The following is a 23,215-nucleotide window of genomic DNA, read 5'->3' as shown; positions in this document are numbered from 1 at the left end:
GAAAAAGTAAATACCATGAATGAATTACAGTAACACAAGCTGAAGCTTTTGGAATGGCCCTCACAATCCTCTGACTTTATTGAAAATCTGAGGGTAAATCTTAAACATGACAAGACAGCCTAAAATATGAGAGTGATCTGCAAAAAAGAGTGGGTGAGAATTCTTAAAGTAGAAAAAGAAAGCATTTGAAAGTTGTGATGTTAGCCAAAGGCAAGATTAATAAGTATTGACTTAGTGTGGTTCCCAAATATTTGTAAATGCCACAAGTTTAATTGCTCTTCCTCTATTTTTAACTTTATGAAATAAGAAGCAATGCTGCATTGATATTTGAAAAAATATTAATTTCAGTGGGGTTGTACTTACTTCTTTTCACTTAAAAAATCAGCTAAATATGTAATTTTCCCATGAGTGCCCAAACTTTTGCACACAGCTGTATCTGCCCTATGCTCATAGCAAATTTCATGTGGTTTCATTTGTCACATGCTTCATGTTTGTCATGATTTATTTTCTGAGCCTGTTTCCATTGCACTCTGTTGCATTTAGCCTTTATCAAAACACAAACTTTTCTGCTTCAGCCAAAATCCCCCCCACCCCCACAGTATTTTGCATCCTTGCCCTATTAACATATTTTTGACTTTATGAACCACCAATTAGTGACAGTAGAATAATTAGCTAATCATTTCAGTTTTAGAGTACTGATTGGTTGGTTTCGGGGTACCAGGGGAAATAATAAACTGGACACACCTGAATATAACTGAAACATCATTAATGTTATCAATAACACCTGTACGTTCCCTCTTATGGCATATCAAAAGTCTATTGTTAAAAAGACATATTTTCCTTCGACTTCAAAATAGATTTAAGTGTATGTATTATGATTACATTATTTAATGTGTATTTTTTCTGACTTTATTTGTCATGGTTGGTGGGATTCGCCTCACTGCCGCCCCCCTGTTTTCCCCTGAATATCCAGCAGGTGGTAGCATAGTGTCGTTGTGTCGCTGCCGTGTCGTCTTGCCTGAGTGGCGTGTATGTGTGTGAGAGAAAGAAGGGGGTTTCAGCTGCTGTCCGGTGTTTAGCGAGGTAGCAGCTAGGCTGTGCCAGCAGCGGCTAACAAGATGCACACAGCTAGAGCTGTGTATAGTGTAGAGGTGCCTGCTAGCTAGTATATGTTTTTTAAAGAGGGAAAACAGCTGTTACGGTACGACACAAACGCTAGCAGACATGGCCGGGATTATTAAAAAGCAAATTCTGAAACATTTGTCAAGGTAAGTGTCATCATCTTTAGCTTTGTGTTAGCCAGTTAGCCCAGCTGGATGATGGTTTAAACGTTATTGAATACAACACAGAAAGCGTCAGTTCGCTAGCGTTTTCTGAAAAACATATAGCTGCATCGATTTACACACTGGCTGCTATCTAGGTTAACGCCACACGTTGGATCAGCCACACGAGAATTAACATTAGGAGGTTTGACAGGGACAGTGAACGCTGCAAACCACAGCCTGAACGCGACAGATAACGGTCAACCACATTACTCTCCCAAGTCTGTGTATGTGTGTTCTTAATAGCGTTTAAGTCTACATACCGTTTAAATACTTGCTGTGGAAAGCTGGATGATATTTTAGATTGAATGGGCCTGATACCCCCCGTCTGTGTTGAAAAAGCTCTGCCTGCTTACTTTGTCTTTTTAAATTACTTAATGGCTTAGGCCCCTAAGTATTACAGTTAATTCAAAATGGGAGTGTGAAAATGCTGTATCAGAAGTAGCATTCTCTTTCTCATTTAATCCATCTCTGTCTATCCATCAGTCAATCTGTCTATCCGCCTATCTATGGCCAAATTAACCTCCTAGGAGGCCCTGTGGCAAAAATTTGTTGGTGGTCCCGTTTACCCCACTATTTATGATTGGGTGTCAGTATTTCCTCAGGTACCCAGCAACCAACTACTACTCTAAAGCTGAAATGATTATTTGATTAATCAATTGACATTGAATGAAAATGACAACAACACAACATCTATCTATCTATCTATCTATCTATCTATCTATCTATTCTTAAAAATCTATCTTGATGTCCTGGTAAGTACAGCATTTAAACTGTGGTGTCTCCACAAGCAGGACAGAAAAGATGATTTCATAGATAGGGACAGATATGGATGGAGTACAAATACAAATGTAATACTGTTTTTTCAGGTTAGTAGAAGGCCTCCCTCTTTTTTAAGCCCCAACCCTAGAGAAGACTGAGATCGTTCAGTTGTCTGAATCAAGCGTGGCCTAATGTACATGAATGAATGAATGTTGTAAGCTGGGTTTTGCCGTCTGAATGGTCAGTAATGCTCATACAGTTTCAGTCTGATCACAGCAACATATTTTTATCTGATACCCCGTTATTCACACACAAATAATGTATACTAGTCACCTTCAGCATTCTTTCCAGTGCTGGCTGCAGCTTTTTTTCTCTACACCTGGTCTTACTTCCTCTATCTGTTACACTGCTGCTCAAGATATGGCACATATTTTGTGATGCACAGTCTTGTTTTCCTTTTTTAAGGTTTGACTGAGACAGAATGTGTTGTGTTTGCTGTTGCTGTGAGTTTGGCACAGCTCTCAGTGAGGAAATTAATTTGGGTAGGAGGCAATGTTGAAATATGGTTTAAAGGTCTCTCTTACCAGCCAGATGGGCTAAAGACTAAAGCTGATCATGAGCCTGGACAATAGGTGTGTGCTAAATCAGAGGCTATTTGACTCACTGTAATTCTCCTCCTCCTCTCGGTTGTCTCTGTCACTGAATAATTAAAACAATTATTTGCACCAGATAGGACACAGTGGACACATACTTGGAAGGTAGACATACAAGCACATTAATGTTGTGGGTCATAGTGTGTTCTCTGATCGGAAACAAGCTCTACAGTCCAATAATCTTGCATACGACTGTCAGAAATGCTAACTTTAAAGTATTTTGAGTTCATTCTCTCATTCTCTGCTCTTTTTGATATTGCCTTAGTAGTGGCTGATTTGGTGTAGCAGTATTCTTTATAGTAATAGTATTGTCTTCTTAGCATAAGCAGGAAGATGACATGGTAATATTTAACACATCCCTACCTGCAGTGCATCTGTTAATGACAAGAATGTATAAATTCACAGCAAATGTATATTTTGCTGTGAACATAAAGATGTGAAGATGTATTAAACTTTGTGATTAATACATCTTCCCAACACGTTTAAACTGATCATTCCAAGGCTGAAGCTTTCGTGTTAATTGTTTAAGAGCAGTTTTGGTTGTAAAAATAAACAGTTGTTATTTTAGCTATGTTTGTACAATGACCTCTTTCTTGTCTTTGATAAGCTCTGGAATTTGTGTTCTCCTTAAACCATGCTAATCTCAGTAGATAGCTCATATTGCTGCTTTTATGAATAATAGAGCTACTATTGTCTTTGCTTCAATGTTGGTCTTAATCATGTACACCACCAAATCACTTCCTCGCAGTCTTATCTGCCAATCCAAAAGGCTAAAAGGCTTGTACAGTCGAGTCAAAGCTAGTTTGTATTTCTAGACATGTGAACCAGCTCTATACCTGAAGCTTGACTCATCAAAGGCACTCGAAGAGCATGGGAGTTAATATAAATGTTAATTTTAGGAAAGCAATGGTTTTGTCAACAGCAGAAGCGTAGAGCCGTTATTTTGTCTCTCAGTACAAAAGGGAGGCTTACATTTTGACCGGCTTATCAGGTTTTGCAGGTACAGTGTGGTATTAGGCCTAACATTGTTAAAGGTTTTAACAAATTGGACTACATTCACTTAACTGAACCACACTCTGTAGCTTTCTTATGTGACACTCAAACAGTAGCTGTTTCAGCAGTGTCTCTTTGTTGATGTCTGAAATATCACAGGGATTTGACAGTTTTCAGTCATGTGGTGTATGTGAAATTAAAATACTCAGCAAATCAGTTTGCTTCTATCGCTGTTACATATACCCCATTTTAGCCCATGTCTGCATATGCCCCTACTGGAGCCTGCTACATTAGCCCCTTTAACCTAGATGAGGAGTACAGCTGTGTGACTCCAGCAAGAAGGCTGCTAAGGTTTCTCAGGATGACTCATTCAGTTGCACTACCTCAAACACATCTTAGCCAAGCTGCATAATTTATTTTTGCCTCCCAGATCATCAGTGACGTATATTGGTGTCTCCCTGATAAAAGTTATATGAAACTGTTCCAGATTTAGACTGTGTGTTTTCACCTTAAACCAGTTACATAAATAACATTTTACCTGGTTCCTTTCCTCAGGTTCACCAAGAATCTCTCCCCGGACAAGATCAATCTGAGTACACTGAAGGGGGAGGGGCAGCTGTCCAACCTCGAGCTTGATGAAGAGGTTCTGCAGAACATGCTTGACCTGCCTACCTGGTTGGCTGTCACTCGGGTCTACTGCAACAAAGCTGCCATCAGGGTATGTTACCGACTTGTCAAACCTGATTGTGTAGCTGGTCTGACAAGTGAGGCTCTCTCCCTTTTCTATTGAAACACAATGCTGGTACAGAAATGCAGATTGAATTATGTCAATTTTCAGACTAAACAAAGGTTTTCTGTTTATTGATGCCAAAGAGCTTGCTTTTGAAATTCAGAGTGTGTAGAGGAAATGAGCAGTGGCAGCACCACAGAGATTAGGTTTGCTAGGGGCACTGCTGACGATGTTATGATCCTTCAGAGCAGCACTGGTTGATGATAATAGAAAGGCAAGCCATGATTCAGTGGAACACAAAAGGCCAGAGGCTAGAGTGATCCTGAGATATACTGGCTGGTGTACACTGAGTTGTCAGGATGGCTGGTTTGTGTTCTCAAATAATCCCAATAATACTACATGCATGAGACAGTTTGTTTATAATCAAAAATACAGTAATAATATTCATATTGTTGTTATGAAAGTACATTATATGTGTGCGTGCGTGCGTGCGCGTGCGTGTGTTCGTGTTCTAATCTCTTAAACCTCATTTTCCTTAAAAGTAGCTTTAAAGTCAGAAACACATTTTTCCAACTTTGCCAGAGTGTTTCGTATATGCATGTTATGTATATATGCATTCTGCTTGCAGCTGTACTTTATGATGCCTTTACTGACTAAATATCTAAACCCGAGACACTGTTTTTACAGCTTCACCATTAACATTTGTGTAGCACTCTCTTTTTAACTTTATCTCAATAATGAGGTTTGTGGTGTTGCCACCAGTCAACAGAGTGACTGCTGACTCTTGGTAAAAACACGTCCCTTGCAACTGCTTGTGGTTTTTTATTACATTTTCTTCCTATTTTCAGAAATGATCCAGGCTAGTTTCTCCAATTTGATAACACAAATATCTTGATCTGCTAAATTAGTTTATACAAACCCTCTTTTGTTGTCAGGGCTAAGGCTAATTTTATAGTAAAATTGTTTTTAAAGGTTTTCAGGTCTTTTTGGTTTCACCACTGCACTGAAATTCAGATCAGATCAGATGAGTAGTTTTTAGCCATGCCACTTGGCATGGCATTATGACAGTGAGTCATTCTATCCACAACTTAGTTCCAGACTAAATAAACTCAACAACTATTTGATGGATTGCCATAAAAATTTGTACAAACATTCAAGATCCCCAGATGATGAACACGTCAGATTTTGGTGATCCCCTGACTTTTTTACTAGTCTCATCAGCAGATTAACATTTGACTTTGTCTGGTTCTTTGGTTTAAGGTAGTGTTTTTTTGGTTGAAAAACTAATGACATTAGCATCAGCTATGGCTTAACCTTCTGTTAAGCTCTAATTAGCAAATGTTAGTAGTACAAAAAATGCATCACTCCAGTTATGATATTCTCTTTTAACTTTTAAAATGTTAATGTACCTCATGGATCTCTTTAGTTCATATCAGCCACTGTGCATCATCTTCTCGTGTTTCTGAGTTGAGGCTGAAGATTTTACCCTCTAGAGCACTTACAAGTGAACTGAGGAGACTGAGTTGGTAACATTCTCATGTTTTATGTCAGTTATAAAAGGCTAGCTTTTGTGGAATCCTTTGTTGTGACTTCAGTCTTTCTGTCCCTTCTTTTTGTAATTTTTAACCCTGTTAGACAACATAATTGTCATCAATCTTCTCGTATGTCCTATTCTTCATTCTTTATCCCCCTTTGTCTAATAATAAACTCATTCCTTGTTTCATATTAATAACCTTGTTTAAGAAATATTATCACTATTAGCAGTGTTAGATATGTGTGTTGCAGCAAAGGTAGTATGACTTCAGATTATTGTTGTAGCCCCTGCGTCACATCTTGTGGGAGCTTGATGGTCACTGTGCCCTTGTGCCCAGTGAATGATAAACAGTGCAGAATGCTGTGGCAAGTGTTTGTGGCTGACCCTGTTGACCTTGCTGTCCTTTCTTTTCAGATACAATGGACAAAGTTGAAAACAAGCCCCATCTGCCTGGTAAGAATGATGTTGTTTCTGTCCTTTCCCTGAGTTCTCACACATTTGTTTTACACTAAGTCTCCCCGTCGCCTTTAATCTAAAAATAACCTAACTTTGGCATGACTCTGGCAGTGCCCTACAGCGATACTGCTCCATAGGTTGTGTTCTTTGTGCTGTTATCATAAGTAAATATTAGGCCACCTTTCTATTTATCCTTGCCCAATGGTATGCTGAGTATTAGTCTCCTCTTTTGTGCAGTTCTTGGATAAGGTAGAGGTAGAAATGAGAACATGTGAAGAGCCTCGTCCACCCAATGGCCCCTCTCCTATAGCTATTACAGCAGGCCAGAGGTAAGCCTGCATACATCTTGAGTTAAGCTGTCATATCTGATGATGAATACTGCACTACATGCACTACGTCATGTACAGTATATGGTGAACAGTGCTTTCATTCATGTTTACACCGTTTATTTACAGCGAGTACGGCTTTGCTGAGAAAGTGGTGGAAGGCATGTCTGTCAGGATAAACTCCATTACCATCAAAGTGCAGGCTCGTGCCTTCCATGCCTCCTTTGAGCTCTGGCAGCTACAAGGCAACAGCCTCAACCCAAAATGGCAGCGTAGTGACCTCCGCTACACCCGCGTCACCGACCCAAAGAGAGGAGAGGTACAGTGCAGCACACTTTTATTTCCCACCTCATCCAGCCTAATCAGTGTTCTGTCTGAGAGTCAGACAAAACAGAATGTAATGCCATGCAAAATACAATGTTTTCCCACAGAAGCCTTGTGTGCTCGTTAAGCCTTCAGTAAATCATTTAATCAAGCCCATTGTTTTGGTCTTCATTAGCTGGAGGGACTTTCAGAATGAGATCTTGTAATCCACTTAAAAGGAAATGTGTCTGTTGCATTTTCTTCTCTGTGTGTCTAAAATAAAAAAGGCATTACCCTTACCACACCAGTACCAATCATTCCATATAAATGTCTGATAATGTTGCCTTATTTGTCTCTTAGTTTTTGTGTTTGAACACAGTTGAATAGTTTAATTTGTTTTTGGTCTTTTTCCATCAGGTTTTGACATTCAAAGAAATAAACTGGCAGAGTCTACGAATCGAGGCAGATGCTATTGAGAGTGACGACCAGGACCTTGGTAGCACCCCGTTACGTCTCATCACCAACCAAGGACGTATTCGCATTGCTCTAAAACGCAGAGTAAGGCAGTGTTTCTACCATTCATTTACTATTCCGTCATAGAACTGGTTAAAGATCACAAATGTGAACTCATCTAAATTACAAATGATTTGTCCCAAGTCCTTAATTCTTCATTGTTCTATCTAGATAAAGGACTGTAATGTTTTGGCATCCAAGCTGCTATTCATTCTTGACGACCTGTTATGGGTGCTGACGGACTCCCAACTCAAAGCTATCATCCATTATGCCAAATCTCTCAGCGAGGCCATGGAGAAATCTGCCCAGCAGAGGAAGAGCATGACTGCTGAATCCCTGCAGGTCCTGCCTCTTTCTTACACACTGATGTTTTGATTTTAAAAAATCTGTATGAAGAAAAATAATATTATACTTTGAGATGATTTAATCTATGGAAAATCTAGGCCATTGTACATAACTGCGTATTGGTTTGCAGTTATGTACTCATTAATTATCCTCTCACGATGTTCAGAATCGGTTAGAACAAGACTATTTCTAGATATGTTTTCTTTACATTATAGGCCAAGCTTGATCTTGTTTCCCTATGAAATCTATATTGCATGATGAATTTTGTCAAATTATCTTGGAAATTTAGATGTTTTCCTTCCTCTGTGGTTTAGACTGCTCCCCCATCACCTGGCCTCCACAGCCTGTGGACAGAACCCCCACCTGCTCCTGCCGGCACTCCCAGCAACATGAGTCAATACTTTGATCTGTATGACGTCAAGGAATCTTCTTACCACACCTTCATATCCCGCTTGGATTTACACGTATGCAACGATAGTTCTTCAGCGGATGAAGGTTTGTGGGGAATAATTCAAGCGGCAAAAGTTATCAACATATAGTCTTAATTTTCTTGTAACTCAAGTATATCTGTGTTGTTTTACTTCAGCATAAAGGCAAAATTTTGTGCTTAAAGTAATCCTTAAAGTACAGTGAATTGCTAAGTAATTGAAAGTTAATTTCTGCTGTACTGTTTATTGCATAGATGAGCCTCCCCCACCTGGCTTGCAGGGTGCGATGCAGCTGACCTTCAGGAAGCTTGGTTTTGACTACTACCCCATCCACAGACCTGGTGAGTGTAATGACTGGTCCTTTCTGTGACCATAATTTAACTGCAGTTTACCCCGAGGCTTAGCACTGCTCTGTCTGAAACCACAGCATTCGGCCGGGACTAGCTGTTAGGAGGATTACTATTCAAGCAGACTAATGGCTTGGGAGAGTGTGCCCAGTTCTTTGTGGAATTTCTGAAGTGTAGAATGTAGAACAGCAGGGTCAGCCTCAAAGCCCATCACGGTCAATTAAACAAAGTTAGAAAAAAAGCTTTTATTAACACAGTACAAGTTTATACAGTGTATGCACATATGTATGAATTCTGGCTTTGAAAAGTGTGAGGACTCCTTTGCTTTATCACATTTTATTTGTAAAGCAAAGACTTGAATCAAGACATTGCATCGTTATTGCTGTGCTACCAATTTGTCACACCATAGAATTTTAGGAATTTATGCTAACACACCAAGATTATGAGCGTTATAGCTGCTTAACATCAGCATGTTTACATTGTCAGGCTGAGCATGTCTTTTATCCCAAATTGTTTTTGTTTTAATTGTTTACAGATCAAAGCAAAATGCAATTTTAAAATTGGTTTTATATCTAGAATGATAGCTGAATCATAACTGTCTTTTGATACCTCTCTAATACAGCTGATGGATGTCGACACTGGGAGCGCCACAGTGGAGCCATGGAGGCTCAGGCCCAGTGGGCTGGGAAACTGCTGCAGGAGTACCATAGGAAAGTAGAGGCCTCTGGGTTCCCGGGGCCACACACTGAGGTGCCTCAGCATACAAAGGACTCTCCTGCAAAGACAGCTCAAGGTAGGAATGCAGAATTAACATAAAGGTAAACAGTGGTGATAATAATGTTATGCTCTCATTCAACATAGAAATCAACCTATGGTTCAGTAACAGTAGCATTCTTATAAGATGCAAATCCCTAATCTGTAAAAATACATTTGAACATCAGCGTTATGATCTTGCTTGTGTGGAAGCAAGTTATTTTATCTTGTCATTGAGTGTTTACTCTCCTATGTGCGTGCTTTAGATGGACAATCCAGTCCCAAGTCGAACGCCTCTGACAAAGAGCAGGCAACCAGCAAGAACTCTTCGACAGCTCCTACAGGATCATCACTGAAGAGGCTGAGATCTAGCTGTGTGGTGGTCAGGATGGATGATGTGGACATTCACCAGGCAAGATTTCATCATCATCTGATTTAATTTACTTGCTCCAACAGAAGCTTTACTCTTCACTAGCAATGGACTTCTGTTCCTCAGTGCAGAGTCTGTCAGGCAGTATCTGTGACCTCTGGAAATTTTAGCAGTGATGAAAAAGTTCAGGTTATGGACTTACAATTGTCAGTCACAGATGGCATTGATAATGAAGAAAGAGGAGTTTATGATAGTAAAATATTAAATGGATGCAATAAACCTCAAGCCACATAACTGTTATATAACTCCTGTACTATTGTTATGTTAAACAAATAATGCATAGAATTATTGTGGATTACATGCATGACAGCAGAGATAGCATGTTTAGTTTATTAAAGATTGCCATTGTGTGACCATAGAGTATCCTCACTTGCTTTTAACACTAAATATACAGCGGATATGAGATGCGGTAAGAGATGGAAATCTAATGATGGAGGCATTATCATGGTGGAGCCTATAATGTAAATAGTTTGCTCTTCCTCAAAACTGTTACTTCACAGTTAAGTAAACAGCTAAAATTAGTGTCATGTGCTCATCACTCACAGTTAGTTCAAATCAGAAAAAGGCGTGTGAGATTATCAGCCTCGTAGGCATCTGCCTGACAAGCTTTAACAGAGGAAACAAAAGTCTATTTCAGATCAGCCATCTGATATGTTTCATCAAATGGCTGAACTGACATGTTGTTGCAATGATGTGTAAATGTTGGGCATCAAGTTGCCCCTGATATTTTAAGATAAATTACTACTGTACTACTGTACCTCAGTAAGAATAATCCCATGTCACTTCACTTGGCTGCTCTGGTGCCTTTTCATGTGAGACTGAGAAAACCCCTGCCACTTCAAATTACACTCTCAGGCTGGTTCTGCATTTTCACTTTGGACATTTCACACTTTCCATCACCAAATAACGTAACATTTTCAGGGTTATTTTAAGTTTATGACACTTGTAGTTCCTCATTTAGATAGAACAAGAGACGCCCTGGGGAAAAATCTCAGTCTGCCCTGTCAGTTTGTGACAGGAAGTCATTGATGTTCAGACTCAGGTGGTTTAGTTTTGTTTTCTGTGACATACTTCTACTTTTGTTGAATAATTGCGTTATTATATCCTGAATGAAGCAAGTAAATGAAAATTCAAATGCCATATTTAGTGATATTTCCAGCGTTTCTGACCTCTGTCTTCAACATTCAGGTATCTACAAGGGGCCGCCAGAACAAGAAGACCCAGTCTTTATTATCCTGTAACCGTAAAGCTCTGCGTTTGCCAGACAACATACCAGCAGTTCATCTGCAGTTTACTGAATACTACTTCCCTGACAACCCCAGTCTATCAGGTACCATGCAACTGTCTGTAACCTTTTTGTTTTAGCTGAGCCCCTCTTCCATATTATATAATACAGACCAATATGTGTGTTTCTACTTTGTTACATTTACATAACAAAAGTCCAGTTTACCAGCTACCTGTTTATGCAGTTTTTCAGAGTTCTCAGCATTTACTCTAAAAGTGGAATTTATTTCTTGGTCACGTGTTAATATTGAGATTGGTGGTTCCATAGTTACAGTTTATGATTAGAGAATGTCCACAGCATCTCTTGCCTTCTTTCCTTCTTCCAGTACCCACCTCAAACCTGTACGCCCAGTTAAACAGCCTGCAGCTGTGTGTGGACCCAGCCAGTGTGCTGTGGATCAGCCTTTTCTCCAGAGGTCTGCTCCACACTCTGGACCAGGTCAAAGCTTTCTACCATTTGCAAGACAGTAGCAAGGCTGAAGAGCATGTAGACATCCGCATGGATGCAGCCCAGCTAAAGGTGAATACACAACTGTTGAACTGTATATGGTAGTGGTTTATTTTTTTAGATCTAAAGTATTTCTGTAGCCCATTCTACATCTGTAAAAATCATCTAAATTGTTTGTTATATTCTCCTTTCTATAGTTGATAATTCCCTTGGATTCTTCCATATTGGACCATCCAGAGCGTCCACAGTCCCTGTCTGTTACTGTACCCCAGATGGTTCTCAGCAACACCCGCCACTGCCCCCATGGCTCCAGAGCTGACCTCAACACTATCTATGACAAGTTCGCCAGCTGCTCTTTCTTCCAACCCACACCACCCTGCCCTTACCCAAGAGACCTGAGTGCCTTCCACCCCATTCCCTCCACCTTCCTCCATCACGCTCAAGAGACTGAGCCCCAGCCTCTAGACAGAAAGCAGTTACGATCAGAGGATGTCTGGTCTCTCAGTCTGTCCCGTGTAACCCTAGGTTTTGATGGAGCTCGGCGATTTCCCAAAGGCAGGACCCAGCCTTTCGTTGAGCCCTTCGCCATGTCTGTGTGGATGTGTCAGCCCGCTGCCTTTAAAAACAGTTTACTGTCTTCCTCCTCCAGTCCCAGCAGAGCCCACCAGCCTTCTCCAGAACAGGAAGAGGCTTTGTTTGCCTCTTTCCACTTCCTGGCTCACACCATCACTCCAGTGAAATTGTGGCTCAACCACTACCAGTATGTAGCGCTGCTGAGAATGAAGGATGCCATGGCTCGGTTGGGGGCAGAGTTGGGGCGGGATCTACGAGATGTTAAACAGGCTCACGACCAGAAGACAAAACCCGCTACCGTTTGCGTTGCCCTTCTGGTGGACTCAGCAGAACTAGGTCTCCTGTTGCCACCAGTCAGCTCAGAACCAGAGGAAGAAGTCCCCCACACTCCAGAGACAGACAGCCCCAGCATAACAGACTCTGACCTCTCCCCAACACATCACTCTGCAGATGTGGTCTTGGAGGACAGCGGGATGGAAAACGGCATCTCCTCCATCAATACAGCTGCCTTTGACCAGGATGAACAAGATGGTGTGGTGGAGGAGGCGTGCGAGGCTGTGGAGGAGGGGCCAGAAGGGGATGGTTTGACAGCACAAGGGGACACTTCCGTCCTCTCACCTCCCCTCTCACCTGGACACTCACCCGTCCTCTCCCGCGAGCCGTCCACCTTTAGCCTGGAGGGAGAGCTGTCAAGCGCCATTAACGTCACCAAGGATGTGACCAAAGATGCCATTAGTGCCTCACTGGACCTGACCAAAGGCGCGTTTTCAATTACAAAAGATGCGTTCAGCATCCTGAGTCGTGGCTCGGGGATGAGCAAATTGTTCAGTCCACAGGCGAAGTAAGTGCTAGCGCTCTCCTGCTGTGCTGTTGGCAACATAACAATGTTAGAGTGTCTGGAACCCATACTGTGCACCACATGCTTTTACTGGCTGCCCCTTAACGACTCTGTGTGTGTTTTAATATGTGTGTGTGTTCATAGGGAACAGGTCCAGCGCTCAGAAGAGTCCTCCCCCTCATTGGCTGCCAGCCTGCGCCACCAGTCCATGAAGCAGTCGCCTTCCCAGCATTCCTTTGATAGTGCTATCCTGGAGGGCAGCCTACCTGATGAAAATCTATCTGTGGATAGTGACATCAGTGAAAATTTTGTTGTTCTCATGGACTCAGGTACTCAAAATGCTTCCAAGTTTCCAAAACAGTTTCTCCAAATTACACAGGCAACTTCTACTGTAAGTTTGTCTCATGCTTCCAGAGTCAGGTATGGAGTCGGTGCGTCCCAGCAACACTCCAGCAGGCAGCAGGGGCAGCCCAGCCCCAGGGACAGAAGGAGGTTCATCAGCTGACCTCAGCAGCTCCCTGTCCCAAAGTACTGAGGATGTGTCTCAGGACATGGTGGGTTACTATGCTGATATAACAGATTTCAGTGGATGGATTGAATTTATCTGTGGAGTTATGTTTTGTGCCTGAACAAATTAATATCTGAAAGATTAATTAAAATCTTGTCATCAATAATTTTAACCATTAAATTGTAATCTAAATCTGTTTAAATGTGAGTTCACATGTTGTGCTATTGTTGCAGTCGTCAGTGTTGTTACTGATCGTAAGTGGAACAGCCTGTACCATGGAAGTAAAGGGAGAAGATCAAGTTGTGGCTGTGGAGGCCCAAAATGTGAGCCCTGTGCAGATGGGTACTGTCAGGATATCTGACCTGCTGGCTGGTGTCATACAAGGTAAAATGAATTATTGTAGACACACTGAAAATCTTGGATCGGCCAACTCTTTAAAAATTAGAATCTGTCTAACTACTTATATGCAGCACTCCATATTTTTTAGGTGGCTTATTAGTGCGTTGCTTATCATATTCTGGAAATGTTTATATTCACATTTCGGATAGAATGGGAATTGTAAATCAATCCTAGTCGGTGGACTTTTTTGGCATCATGGAAGTTAAAGATCCCCTCCATATATATAGATAGATACTTAAATATAAAATTCTCTTCTTGGAAGAATAATAAGCATTTAATATAGTTTTTGGAAAAAAGTTGAATTACATGATTTACATTACATTTACTCTTCCCTCATTGAAATATTTTTCATTTTAAACTTTTACTTGATGAATGCAAGATGTCCATTCTCAGTGTATGTGCATCAGAGGTTTCACATTTTCACATCACACTTGTGTGTACTACATACTGGTTCATGATTGGCTCCAAATTAGTTGTGTCTCTTCAAAATCACATTGTATATACTCCTTGCCTCCTTGTGTCCAACTCTGCATGTACATCATTTAGGGATGCTACATTGTTTACAAATATTTGTTTCTGCAGCTCCAGGTGGACCAGTCCAGAAGCAGAATAGGCAGGGTGGCAGGGGCTCTCCAGTAGTGCACATGCGAGCAGAAATGGGTCCATCTGCAGCCCGACACTCTGCTGTGGCTGAGTCTTTGGGATTCTTGGACATGAGGGTGCAAGACTGCCAGGCAGAGTTGTTAGCCTCCACAGTGGCTAACATTGGGCCTTTTCTCGAAGACGAATTCAGTGTTGATGGTCAGCCGATGAAGTTACATATGAGCAACGTCACCATCACTATGAAGGTTGGTTGTTGACACTGTCTGGATTTGGGGTTATAAGATGTAAAAAATGCATTTTACATTTTAGTTTGAATACTTTAATACTTGACACATGGATTGGATATAAACATGTTTTCTTCACAACAATCAGTCATTTGAGGACAATCCACTTTGTAAATCCACTGAAGACCTCAACCATTGTTTAATTGTTTGTTTTGACCTTGACCTGATAGTCCATGGAATGCAGACCTGATACTAAGTGGATTATCCTGGTAATTAAAAATAAATGGAATTGAATTTTTGGACAGACTGTATTCTGTTTGAGTAAAAGGCATGAAGCAATAGTGGGCCAGTGTTGAGGTATGTGGTGGTATGGGAAATAACAGGATCTCTTCTTGTTTTTGTTAAGGATGATGGCCCTAGAAACTACCCTACAGCCCCTCAACCTGTCCCAGCCACATTCATTGTAGATCAGCTTCTCCTTGAGCGCTGTGACGATGGCATCATGAGGCTCAAAGGTGGGCAAGACAAGACATTCTTTTTTTTTCAAAAGTTGTGTACTAAAACAAATTGAATGCTTGTCAGTATTGTAGATACACCCAGGATCACAAACCATGAAACCACAACGACTCAAGCTTACACCATCTGTTACACAGAAAGATGAACAGAAAGTAATCTTCACCATTTCCTTTCTGATTAAAGCCTCAGCTGGTGCTCCTGGGGCTGGCCCAGACAACGCAAACAGTTCCTGCACTGTTCAACAGCAGAGCAAGGTAAGGGAGAACCATACACTTTTATGCTTCAGCTTAGTGTATCTGTTCCGGGACATAGTTTTTAGGGTTTTTTGTTTGTTTGGTGAGAAAAAACCCAAGCAGGGTCATTTCCAGATGTACTTCCCCCAAAAAGTGGGGTTACAAAGGGTTACAAAGAAATTGATCTAAAAAGTAAGTATGGAAAGTAGGCCCCTTTAAAAAGGTTATACAAAAAAAAGGTTATACAAAGATCCATACACAACAATTTGAAAAGAAGAGTTGATGTAGTCACTGATCATTATCTTGCAAACTATGTCCACAAATTTCACCCCAAACTGAGGCCATGAGCTGAGTGTTGGTGCAACAGTCTTGTCTGTAGCACCGTCACAGCTTAGGAATCCAATGATTGTGTAGTATTAGTTATTTATCAGTTTGTCACAATGATTCAACTATCAGGTTGTATATAGCTCTGTCTTACACTTTCGCAAGGTTTGAAGTTTTTTGTTGTGCTAAATTTTTAATGGTCAGTTAAAGACATTAAAACTGCAGCAGAGTTAGATTCATTCAGATTAGTTTCTGCTCATGTTTTTAATCCAGTATTAAATACAGCTGTAGTGTCTTGTTACTGGTCAGCTGTAAGAAAGACAGAACATAGATGAGTCAAAGTATACCAGATAGTGTAATGGTTTTGTAATTACACCTGCTGCTGTCAGTCAGAATCTGATATCTGCCCACTTGGCGTGTAGCATCTAGCCAAAGCATGCTGGAACTAACCAATCCAATAATCCTGCACTTACAGAGACGGACTCTGGAGTCGCAGCTCTCTGATGCCCAGGCTGCTCTCACCCAGGCCCTTGGTGACAGAGAGCGCCTCCTTCTGGAAATCAGAAAGTATGACCCCACGTTTACTCTCTGAGCCTTTCTGTCAGCGCCTCTGAGCACTACTTTATCACTGCTCCTGCTGAGGAACTGTGATGTATCAGGATGAACGTCAGGAACCAGTAAGACTTGCGCACAGCATGTCTGGGCATTGGACATGTTTGAAAAGAAAATTAAGCCAGGTTGTGGCTTTGGATCACTTCCCACTTCTATATAATGCTACTCATGAGATTACAAAAGAGCCCTTATAACAATATTACTAGAAGGGGAATTTAGTGAACAAACCTATAGGTACATTACTGGTACTACCTTTAATTGGGGAATTCTAGATATCCCTCACTGCTGTACTAAACACAAATTATTCTGGTTTTCTCATTTGAATCAGTGTGGACAGTGAACTCATTGTGTGGTTTCAGTGTTTGTCACAACACAGCATGCAAGGGTAGATATCATCAAGCTTTAATTCTCTCCAGTTTGTTATTTGTGTTACAGAAAATGTTGAGTCAAGCACATGCCAAAATCTCCTTTTAACATGCACTGACACTGCCAGACAGCTGCTAGTCCATCAGTCGCTCCTACACAACACAAGTCAGCATGCTTTGTGAACAGTGCTAATTTACACATAGCACATTTACAGATAGTCATAAAGCTAAATAGGCTTAGTAATGTAGAGTACTTCCGTTTTAGTGTAAAATAGATCCATGTGTTTCTTTTCATTTATAAGTATTATAAAAAAAAATAGTCTCAGCTGTTGTTGAAAATGTGATGTAAAAGGTAGGGAAAACAATGCACTTTTTTTTAACAACAACAACAAAAAAAAGCAGAACTACACTGCTTTCATGGAGAGATGGATGCATCTCAGTTTCCACCTCAGTTGTTTTATCACCAGGGTGGAACAGTTACACACACACTTATCAAGTTTTCGCTGTTCTCAAAAAAGCGGGTTGAATCATTCCCCAGTGTTATATTATTCTTAGTTAGTTGTGAAATTGTTGATCATGCTTCTTTTGTACTGTGAAACAATGTGCTCTGTTGGTTGAATGTCCACTCTAAGACGACACGCCTTCTCGCACTCTCCCCCTCGGCTGTGGAGAGCAGGTTGCACAGTAGCTTCAGTATTGTAACCGGGTTAGTCTTTTCACTCTGGTTTTAAAGTGGTTCGGGGTTATACCAGCAACCAGAGATAGAATACTTGATCTTCTTGATACTAGTTTTGTAGCTTGCTAGGACACAACTCAAGACTGCTAGTGTTATTACCTCTGTACACATGTATCATGTTTAGTGATCAGACTGTGTATGTTGTTTTACATGTGTATGTTTATTTAGATTTGTCAATACATGTTTTTTTTTTTTATTTTATTTTTGTTAGACCAGATTGACTACAGAGTATTGAAGCCATATCAATCAAATGAAGTGACACTTTAAAAAGTGTCACTGATAATATGTACACACAGTGTTTTAAGTATATTACCAAATTCACTACAAAAACTATTATATTTCACTATGTTTAATCCTCATCTGCTGCAGAGTTTATCTCTCAGGTCAGTTGCCAGTTTAAATGAATTTATCCATGCATAAATCTATTATGCATGGATACAAACAATGGTGGATTTATTCATCAAACAGACTGTTTAAGAGCATAAAATTAATTTCATGATTCTTTGTCAGCCATATTTTATGTACAAATGTTCTATTGTTACATCAATGATTTAGTGTTTTTCTTTTAGAGATACAGTTGTCTGTTTTTATGGTTGCAAAGCTGTAACATCCACCTCTCATTTCCATTCATCAGTGTTTTATTGTGTACTTGGGAGACCTCTGGTGGCTGTAGCTTGCCAGAACAGCCTCATCCAAAGTACTAGTATTTATTCTTTTTCTTTATTTCTTTCCTTTAAAAAAAAAAATCTTTGGTTGCCTTGCAAGCTATGAATGACAGATTTTCATTCTTAAAGAGGAATGTAAAATATTTAAGCAATATAGAAAGACAGCTTTGGTTTAACCAAAAACACGACAAAGAACGGTAACACTACACATTTTTGATGTGGAATTCTTTAATTCTTAAGATGACTAATATCAAAGAAAAATGATTTACCTGTCTACCAGGTTATAGTGTTTTCTACTCAACTGCATGTGGACTCAACACATCCTCAGTCTGTCAGTGTAATAAGGCAGGGATACTGCCCTTTAACCTCAGTGTCACTTATAGTTGTGATCTTCTTCTCAGCTTTTGGTGTTTTATGTTTTTGCATGGCCTTAGTAACAAAGATACAGTGGTACGAAATTGAACGTCCCATGCTGGATGCAACATGTAGCTGTAAAGTTTGCCCAGTTTCTCTCTCCTCAGTCAGGCCTCAGTGTTAAGTAGCATCCCCTAATCTGCTGACAAACTGGTGCTCTGATAACCTGTTACATTAGACTTCTTTTGCACTCCAGAGCAGGCCAGGGTTTCCATGACAACGTGACCCTTACCCAGTGTGCCATGCAAACAGGAGGAGATGGACAGAGAGTGAGGCAGGACTCACTTCAAGGTGTGTCTTGTTCTCTCTAGATGCATGTACTGAAGTGGTGTTGTATAGTTATGCCTTGTGGATTACTTGCACTTGTGTGGTAAACTCACTGGAAATTGCACTTGTTTTAATGTAAATCACTTCAGAGGATCACAGAGGAGTCCTTTTGAAATCTTCCCTAAGTGATGCAGATATTAAAGCCCCTGTGGACAGTATTTTTTTTTTTTTTTTGTCAGTTGTGTAGGATTACATTGAATTTTGTATCATCTTTACCACTTCATTGAGACTAATATAAAATTGGTTCTGTGAACCAAAGCTAGTATGTGGAAAATATTTTAAAAGTGAAAGAATAAATGATTAATTACTGAACACTTTCCAGTTGTGCTTTTGTGTTTTAGTAGACAATGCAAATCTTCAGATATACAAAATATTATGTTACAGAGTTCATTATGGTTAGTTTACTAGTATGATCCATATTTTATTTGTGTTGAACTTCAATTAAAAAAAGTCTACATATTTCAAAATAAAACCTTATCCGAACGATTTAGCTCGGCTCATAAGCCTAAAAATGAAGAAACGAGATGAGCTAAATGATAAGACAGAAACAAATTTTCATTCAGTTTCTGTTATGATTATAGTTCAAACCAGGTCCAGTTCCTCTTAATAAAAGTATTAGATTGAAAAGCCTTTCTCCAAAGATCAATCGTTCATGAAAATAAAGAGGCACAAGGATAAAACATTTCTGAAGTATAAAACTGTATTTACAACCATAATACATGAATATAATTTTACACCATTTGAACTGTGTGTTGGGTCAAGTGTTTACCTTGACAATTTGAGGTGAATGGCAGGTCTTCTTTTCTGCTGCAACAAAAGGGATTTGCCTTGACCATTCTTCAACAGTCAATACTGAGCTTACGTCAGGTAGCAGAGAATAATCGGTGCCTGGTTGGCAGCAGTATGGTGACAGTGGTTTCATGACAAGATTTCCACATGTGATGGCACCGTGTTTTAATAACAGGCAGTCTTCTGTCTCCATCATCCCCATAAAATCTATCACGGTGCCTCAGTGAAAGAGAATGTTCTTATACTTGGTGTTGGGAATTTGATCTCGGCTCTTCAATCTCCTCACTGCTTCCCTCATATGTTTGGGCTGAAGAGGTGGTGTATCTCCCCACTTCTCACAAACGTCCAGTGCTATGGAGACAAAGTACATGATAGTAAAAATTGAAATGGCAAGGAAAAGGGGCCTAATAAAAAGTCAGTTGATTTATTCAGAACTATGAAATTATTTTGTCTGAACACTGTTTGTAAGCCTGCCACTCACCTTCCTCAACGATTTCTCCAGCAAAAACCTTGGCAATACCAGACATGGCAATCACTACATTCTGGGACACTGATGATCCTGTTATGGACTGGATCAGCTAGAAAATGTAAAACAAAATGACATGAAACAAATACAATAGTTTGAAAGATTTAAAAATGTTGTCAATGTTCATAAACAGCTTACCCTCTTAATAGCAGCCTTAGGGAAGGCAGAGCGTCTGTACATCTCATAGCGATTCAGCTGCTCCTCAGAAAAGGACGACACCAGAACCCTTTAAAACACAGGAAGAACAGGAGATGACGGTGAAGTTTAGCAGGATGAAACTTCTGCAAAGTTCAAGAATTACACAGATCATCTGCGAGGTTAAAAAAAAATTCAATCTTACTGCATCTTTTGTATTTCATCCTCATCGACCTTGTGGCGCTTCTCCTTCTTCTTTTCTGGTTCCACCTTCAATCTTTTGGAAGGGGGCTGGCCAGAGGTTCCTTCTTCCTCATCTTCTCCAGCTGCTGTGTCCTACATAGTGGAGGACATATTTTTTTAAAGTAGCCGTTAAACACAAAGGGACGCCCTTCATAAAACCGCATAAACACATGGACATTGCGATGACACTGTTCACGAAAATACTCAAATCTGATCACGGCTACTTGTGTTTAGGTAACATTTAAGTTGTTTAAGTGATTTAGTAATAACAAGGAAAGCTCATGCATGGCATGACCCATAGATCCTTTAATATGACCCCCACCTCCTCCATTGCCGTTAAGAAATTAAGCTCCAGAACTCACAGGTTTAGCCTCCTGTTTGGACTGATCTTGCAAGGACGAGTCTTTGTTTTCATGTGTGGGTTTGGCTGTGGCAGCTACATCTTCAGTTTCCTCTGATTTGGGATGCTCCTCGGTAGCAGAAGGCGTCCTCTCGGATGTACCCTCAGCTTTGATCCGCGCAGGGTCGGCCATAATCACTCAGCGCCTTTCCACAGTGGCTGTCAGCTTCAAATTCTGAAAAGTATCAACAAGCCAGTTTGGTTGGACAGTTATAATTCTGGCTTCTATGCCCAGCTTGAGTCTGGAGCAAACGCTACATACATTTTTTACCATCTACCTTGGAGGGATTATCAAAGAGTATACGGGTTCATGGTAATTGTCACATTTGTATAAAAACTGGGTGAAAATGCATATAAAACATGCACATACCCTCTCTGCAGCCAGGCGTCAACAAAGCTATAGCAACAGCCAAGCTAACGATAGAGCTGAGCTAGCTTAGTAACCGACGATAGGTAACAAAGCGGCTATCATGTGACGCATTAGTATCTGTTTGCTTCGGCACACAGTCACATATAAACGAAAAACGTCAGCGATTACTGTGAATTCAATTTAAGCAAGTCGCTAAGATTACGACGGGCGATAACATCGCCAAGCTAATTTTGCTATTTTAGCACCCCAGTTTCCGTTTCCGGTTTGTACCAACTTTATTAACACTGCTAGCCAAGCAGGAACACAGACTATTAGTAGCCTACCAAACACGTTACACGTTAGTATTAACTAAGACGTAAACTGTGTGTTTTTTCAATGTAACTCACAGAAACGACCTTTTAAATAGAATGTTCTCATTTGACTCTTAAAGCACAAGTTTTGACCTATGTTACAACAATCATACCCACAGTAACTCTTTAACTGTATGCTATCGCCTGATAAGATATTATGAAATGTTCACTGTTCACACCTATGAGGGAATCTGACACGATTTTTTCTAGCTCACCCAAGATATGAATTTGCAAAAATGATTTTCTTCATTGTCGACAGTCTCAGCTAGTTCAGTTATTTTATTTGGTGATTGCATTTTTTAAATTTTATTTTCTAGAGTAAAAATCCAAGCCTCTGATTTACGTTGGAAAATAACAATGTAGATGAGTGACTGGTAACAGTGACATAAAAAAAGGGGTTAGACTTAGAAATTTGCTCTAGATACTAAAAGTGACAGGAGAACAGATATTTCAAGCACTGGATGGGTATAATCGCTGCCTCTCCACCTCTTTTTCACAACATAACCCCGGCACCATTTTGCTTGTACCCATCCACCTCCCATACGAAGCAGCTAGGGCGGGGGTGCTAGGGATTGTATGTGTGTGTCTGAAGGGTTTCGGATTTTAGCTGCAGAAAGAAAGGGCAGTTTCGAGGAAGTGACGGACGAGACACAGGGGACTGGTCAGAGGAAGTTTGCCCGATTGTGCTGCCGTGCTGCTGAACCAAACTTTTCCCCTCCTTGAACGCCAGCGGCACCGTGGATCGGGACGGACGGATCCAGCGGCGGAGGGAGCTACGCGAGCGGTACTGAGGAATAACTTGAGATTGGGAGAAAGAAGGGATCGCAGAGGAATTTCACTCCCGCAACCAAACCCCCCTCCTCCTCCCGCCCCCCTTTTCCTTCTCTTCCCCGCGCCTCCTCTGGTTCTTTTTTATTACTGGGATCCGCGATGGGGAAGGAGCAGGAGCTCCTCGAAGCGGCGCGCACGGGGAACCTGGCCGCGGTGGAGAAGCTTTTATCCGGCAAGCGACAGTCAGCCGGCATCGGGAGCGGGTCGTCTGGGACCGCTGGAAGTGGCAACAGCGGCGGCCACGGCGCCTCCTCTCATCCGCTCTCCAGTCTGCTCAGGTAGGCTCTGGAACAGGGAAGGGGAGTCGTATGAAACTGAATGGGAGACGATCGCCAGTGTTGTCCCTGTCAGATATTGCCTCATTGTTCACAGTTACAGCGTATTGTGTAGTATTTTCAGTAATGTTGGCTAGTTACAGAGTCATGTTTTTTTGCGTTGCCAAACAAACAGCCTAAACCAGTGCAGCGCAGAAGCAGTGGCATGCTTCTTTGTTAGCTCCCTGCTCCCTGTCCCTGCCAGCTTTACTGTAAAGTGCATTAACAGCTTGGAAGACAATTATGCAACTAAACTAGGGAAATCTGCAACAAAACAGCCCGTGGTTTCATTA

At 40.8% G+C, this 23,215-nt stretch overlaps 3 protein-coding genes across 10 annotated transcripts in view; 2 read left to right on the top strand and 1 right to left on the bottom strand.

Annotated features, from left to right (window-relative positions):
* Positions 1-1,013: 1,013 nt before the first annotated feature.
* On the top strand, positions 1,014-19,281 carry bltp3a (bridge-like lipid transfer protein family member 3A). Its single transcript, XM_018674382.2, has 21 exons — positions 1,014-1,268; positions 4,286-4,448; positions 6,409-6,447; positions 6,688-6,779; positions 6,906-7,095; positions 7,497-7,637; positions 7,764-7,934; positions 8,252-8,432; positions 8,620-8,706; positions 9,335-9,505; positions 9,732-9,877; positions 11,084-11,225; positions 11,506-11,699; positions 11,825-13,041; positions 13,183-13,367; positions 13,453-13,592; positions 13,780-13,930; positions 14,528-14,793; positions 15,179-15,287; positions 15,472-15,542; positions 16,321-19,281. Exons 1-21 carry the CDS (start codon positions 1,225-1,227, stop codon positions 16,435-16,437), a joined length of 4,017 nt encoding a protein of 1,338 aa, XP_018529898.1. The 5' UTR covers positions 1,014-1,224; the 3' UTR covers positions 16,438-19,281.
* A 365-nt stretch (positions 19,282-19,646) lies between these two features.
* Positions 19,647-21,699, bottom strand: taf11 (TAF11 RNA polymerase II, TATA box binding protein (TBP)-associated factor). The gene is made up of 6 exons (XM_018674394.2): positions 21,428-21,699; positions 21,020-21,232; positions 20,620-20,750; positions 20,418-20,505; positions 20,235-20,331; positions 19,647-20,104 (listed from the first exon to the last, which is right to left on the bottom strand). Exons 2-6 carry the CDS (start codon positions 21,188-21,190, stop codon positions 19,974-19,976), a joined length of 618 nt encoding a protein of 205 aa, XP_018529910.1. The 5' UTR covers positions 21,191-21,232; positions 21,428-21,699; the 3' UTR covers positions 19,647-19,973.
* A 317-nt stretch (positions 21,700-22,016) lies between these two features.
* Positions 22,017-23,215, top strand: part of LOC108882100 (ankyrin repeat and SAM domain-containing protein 1A) — a 60,877-nt gene continuing 59,678 nt past the window's right edge. For 3 of the 8 annotated variants that reach the window (XM_018674386.2, XM_018674392.2, XM_018674384.2), the window contains exon 1: positions 22,019-22,886. In XM_018674386.2, coding sequence (XP_018529902.1) covers positions 22,708-22,886 — 179 coding nt within the window. In that variant the 5' untranslated portion in view covers positions 22,019-22,707. Of the gene's footprint in view, positions 22,887-23,215 lie in introns of all 8 variants that reach the window. The other 5 variants (XM_018674388.2, XM_018674389.2, XM_018674387.2 and 2 more) reach the window with 4 other exon arrangements.

This window comes from Lates calcarifer, linkage group LG6 (assembly GCF_001640805.2).
Source record: "Lates calcarifer isolate ASB-BC8 linkage group LG6, TLL_Latcal_v3, whole genome shotgun sequence".
In the NCBI taxonomy this organism is placed as follows: Eukaryota; Metazoa; Chordata; class Actinopteri; family Centropomidae; genus Lates; species Lates calcarifer.
This window is presented reverse-complemented; position numbering and strand designations above follow the sequence as displayed.

Coding starts and splice junctions, on each gene's coding strand:
- bltp3a (XM_018674382.2), top strand. CDS start 1,225: ATGGCCGGGATTATTAAAAAGCAAATTCTGAAACATTTGTCAAG. Junction 13,931..14,527: donor GCTGGCTGGTGTCATACAAG/GTAAAATGAATT, acceptor TTGTTTCTGCAG/CTCCAGGTGGACCAGTCCAG. Junction 15,543..16,320: donor CTGTTCAACAGCAGAGCAAG/GTAAGGGAGAAC, acceptor CTGCACTTACAG/AGACGGACTCTGGAGTCGCA.
- taf11 (XM_018674394.2), bottom strand. CDS start 21,190: ATGGCCGACCCTGCGCGGATCAAAGCTGAGGGTACATCCGAGAGGACG. Junction 20,332..20,417: donor CTAAGGCTGCTATTAAGAGG/GTAAGCTGTTTA, acceptor TACATTTTCTAG/CTGATCCAGTCCATAACAGG. Junction 20,105..20,234: donor TGGAGAAATCGTTGAGGAAG/GTGAGTGGCAGG, acceptor TTGTCTCCATAG/CACTGGACGTTTGTGAGAAG.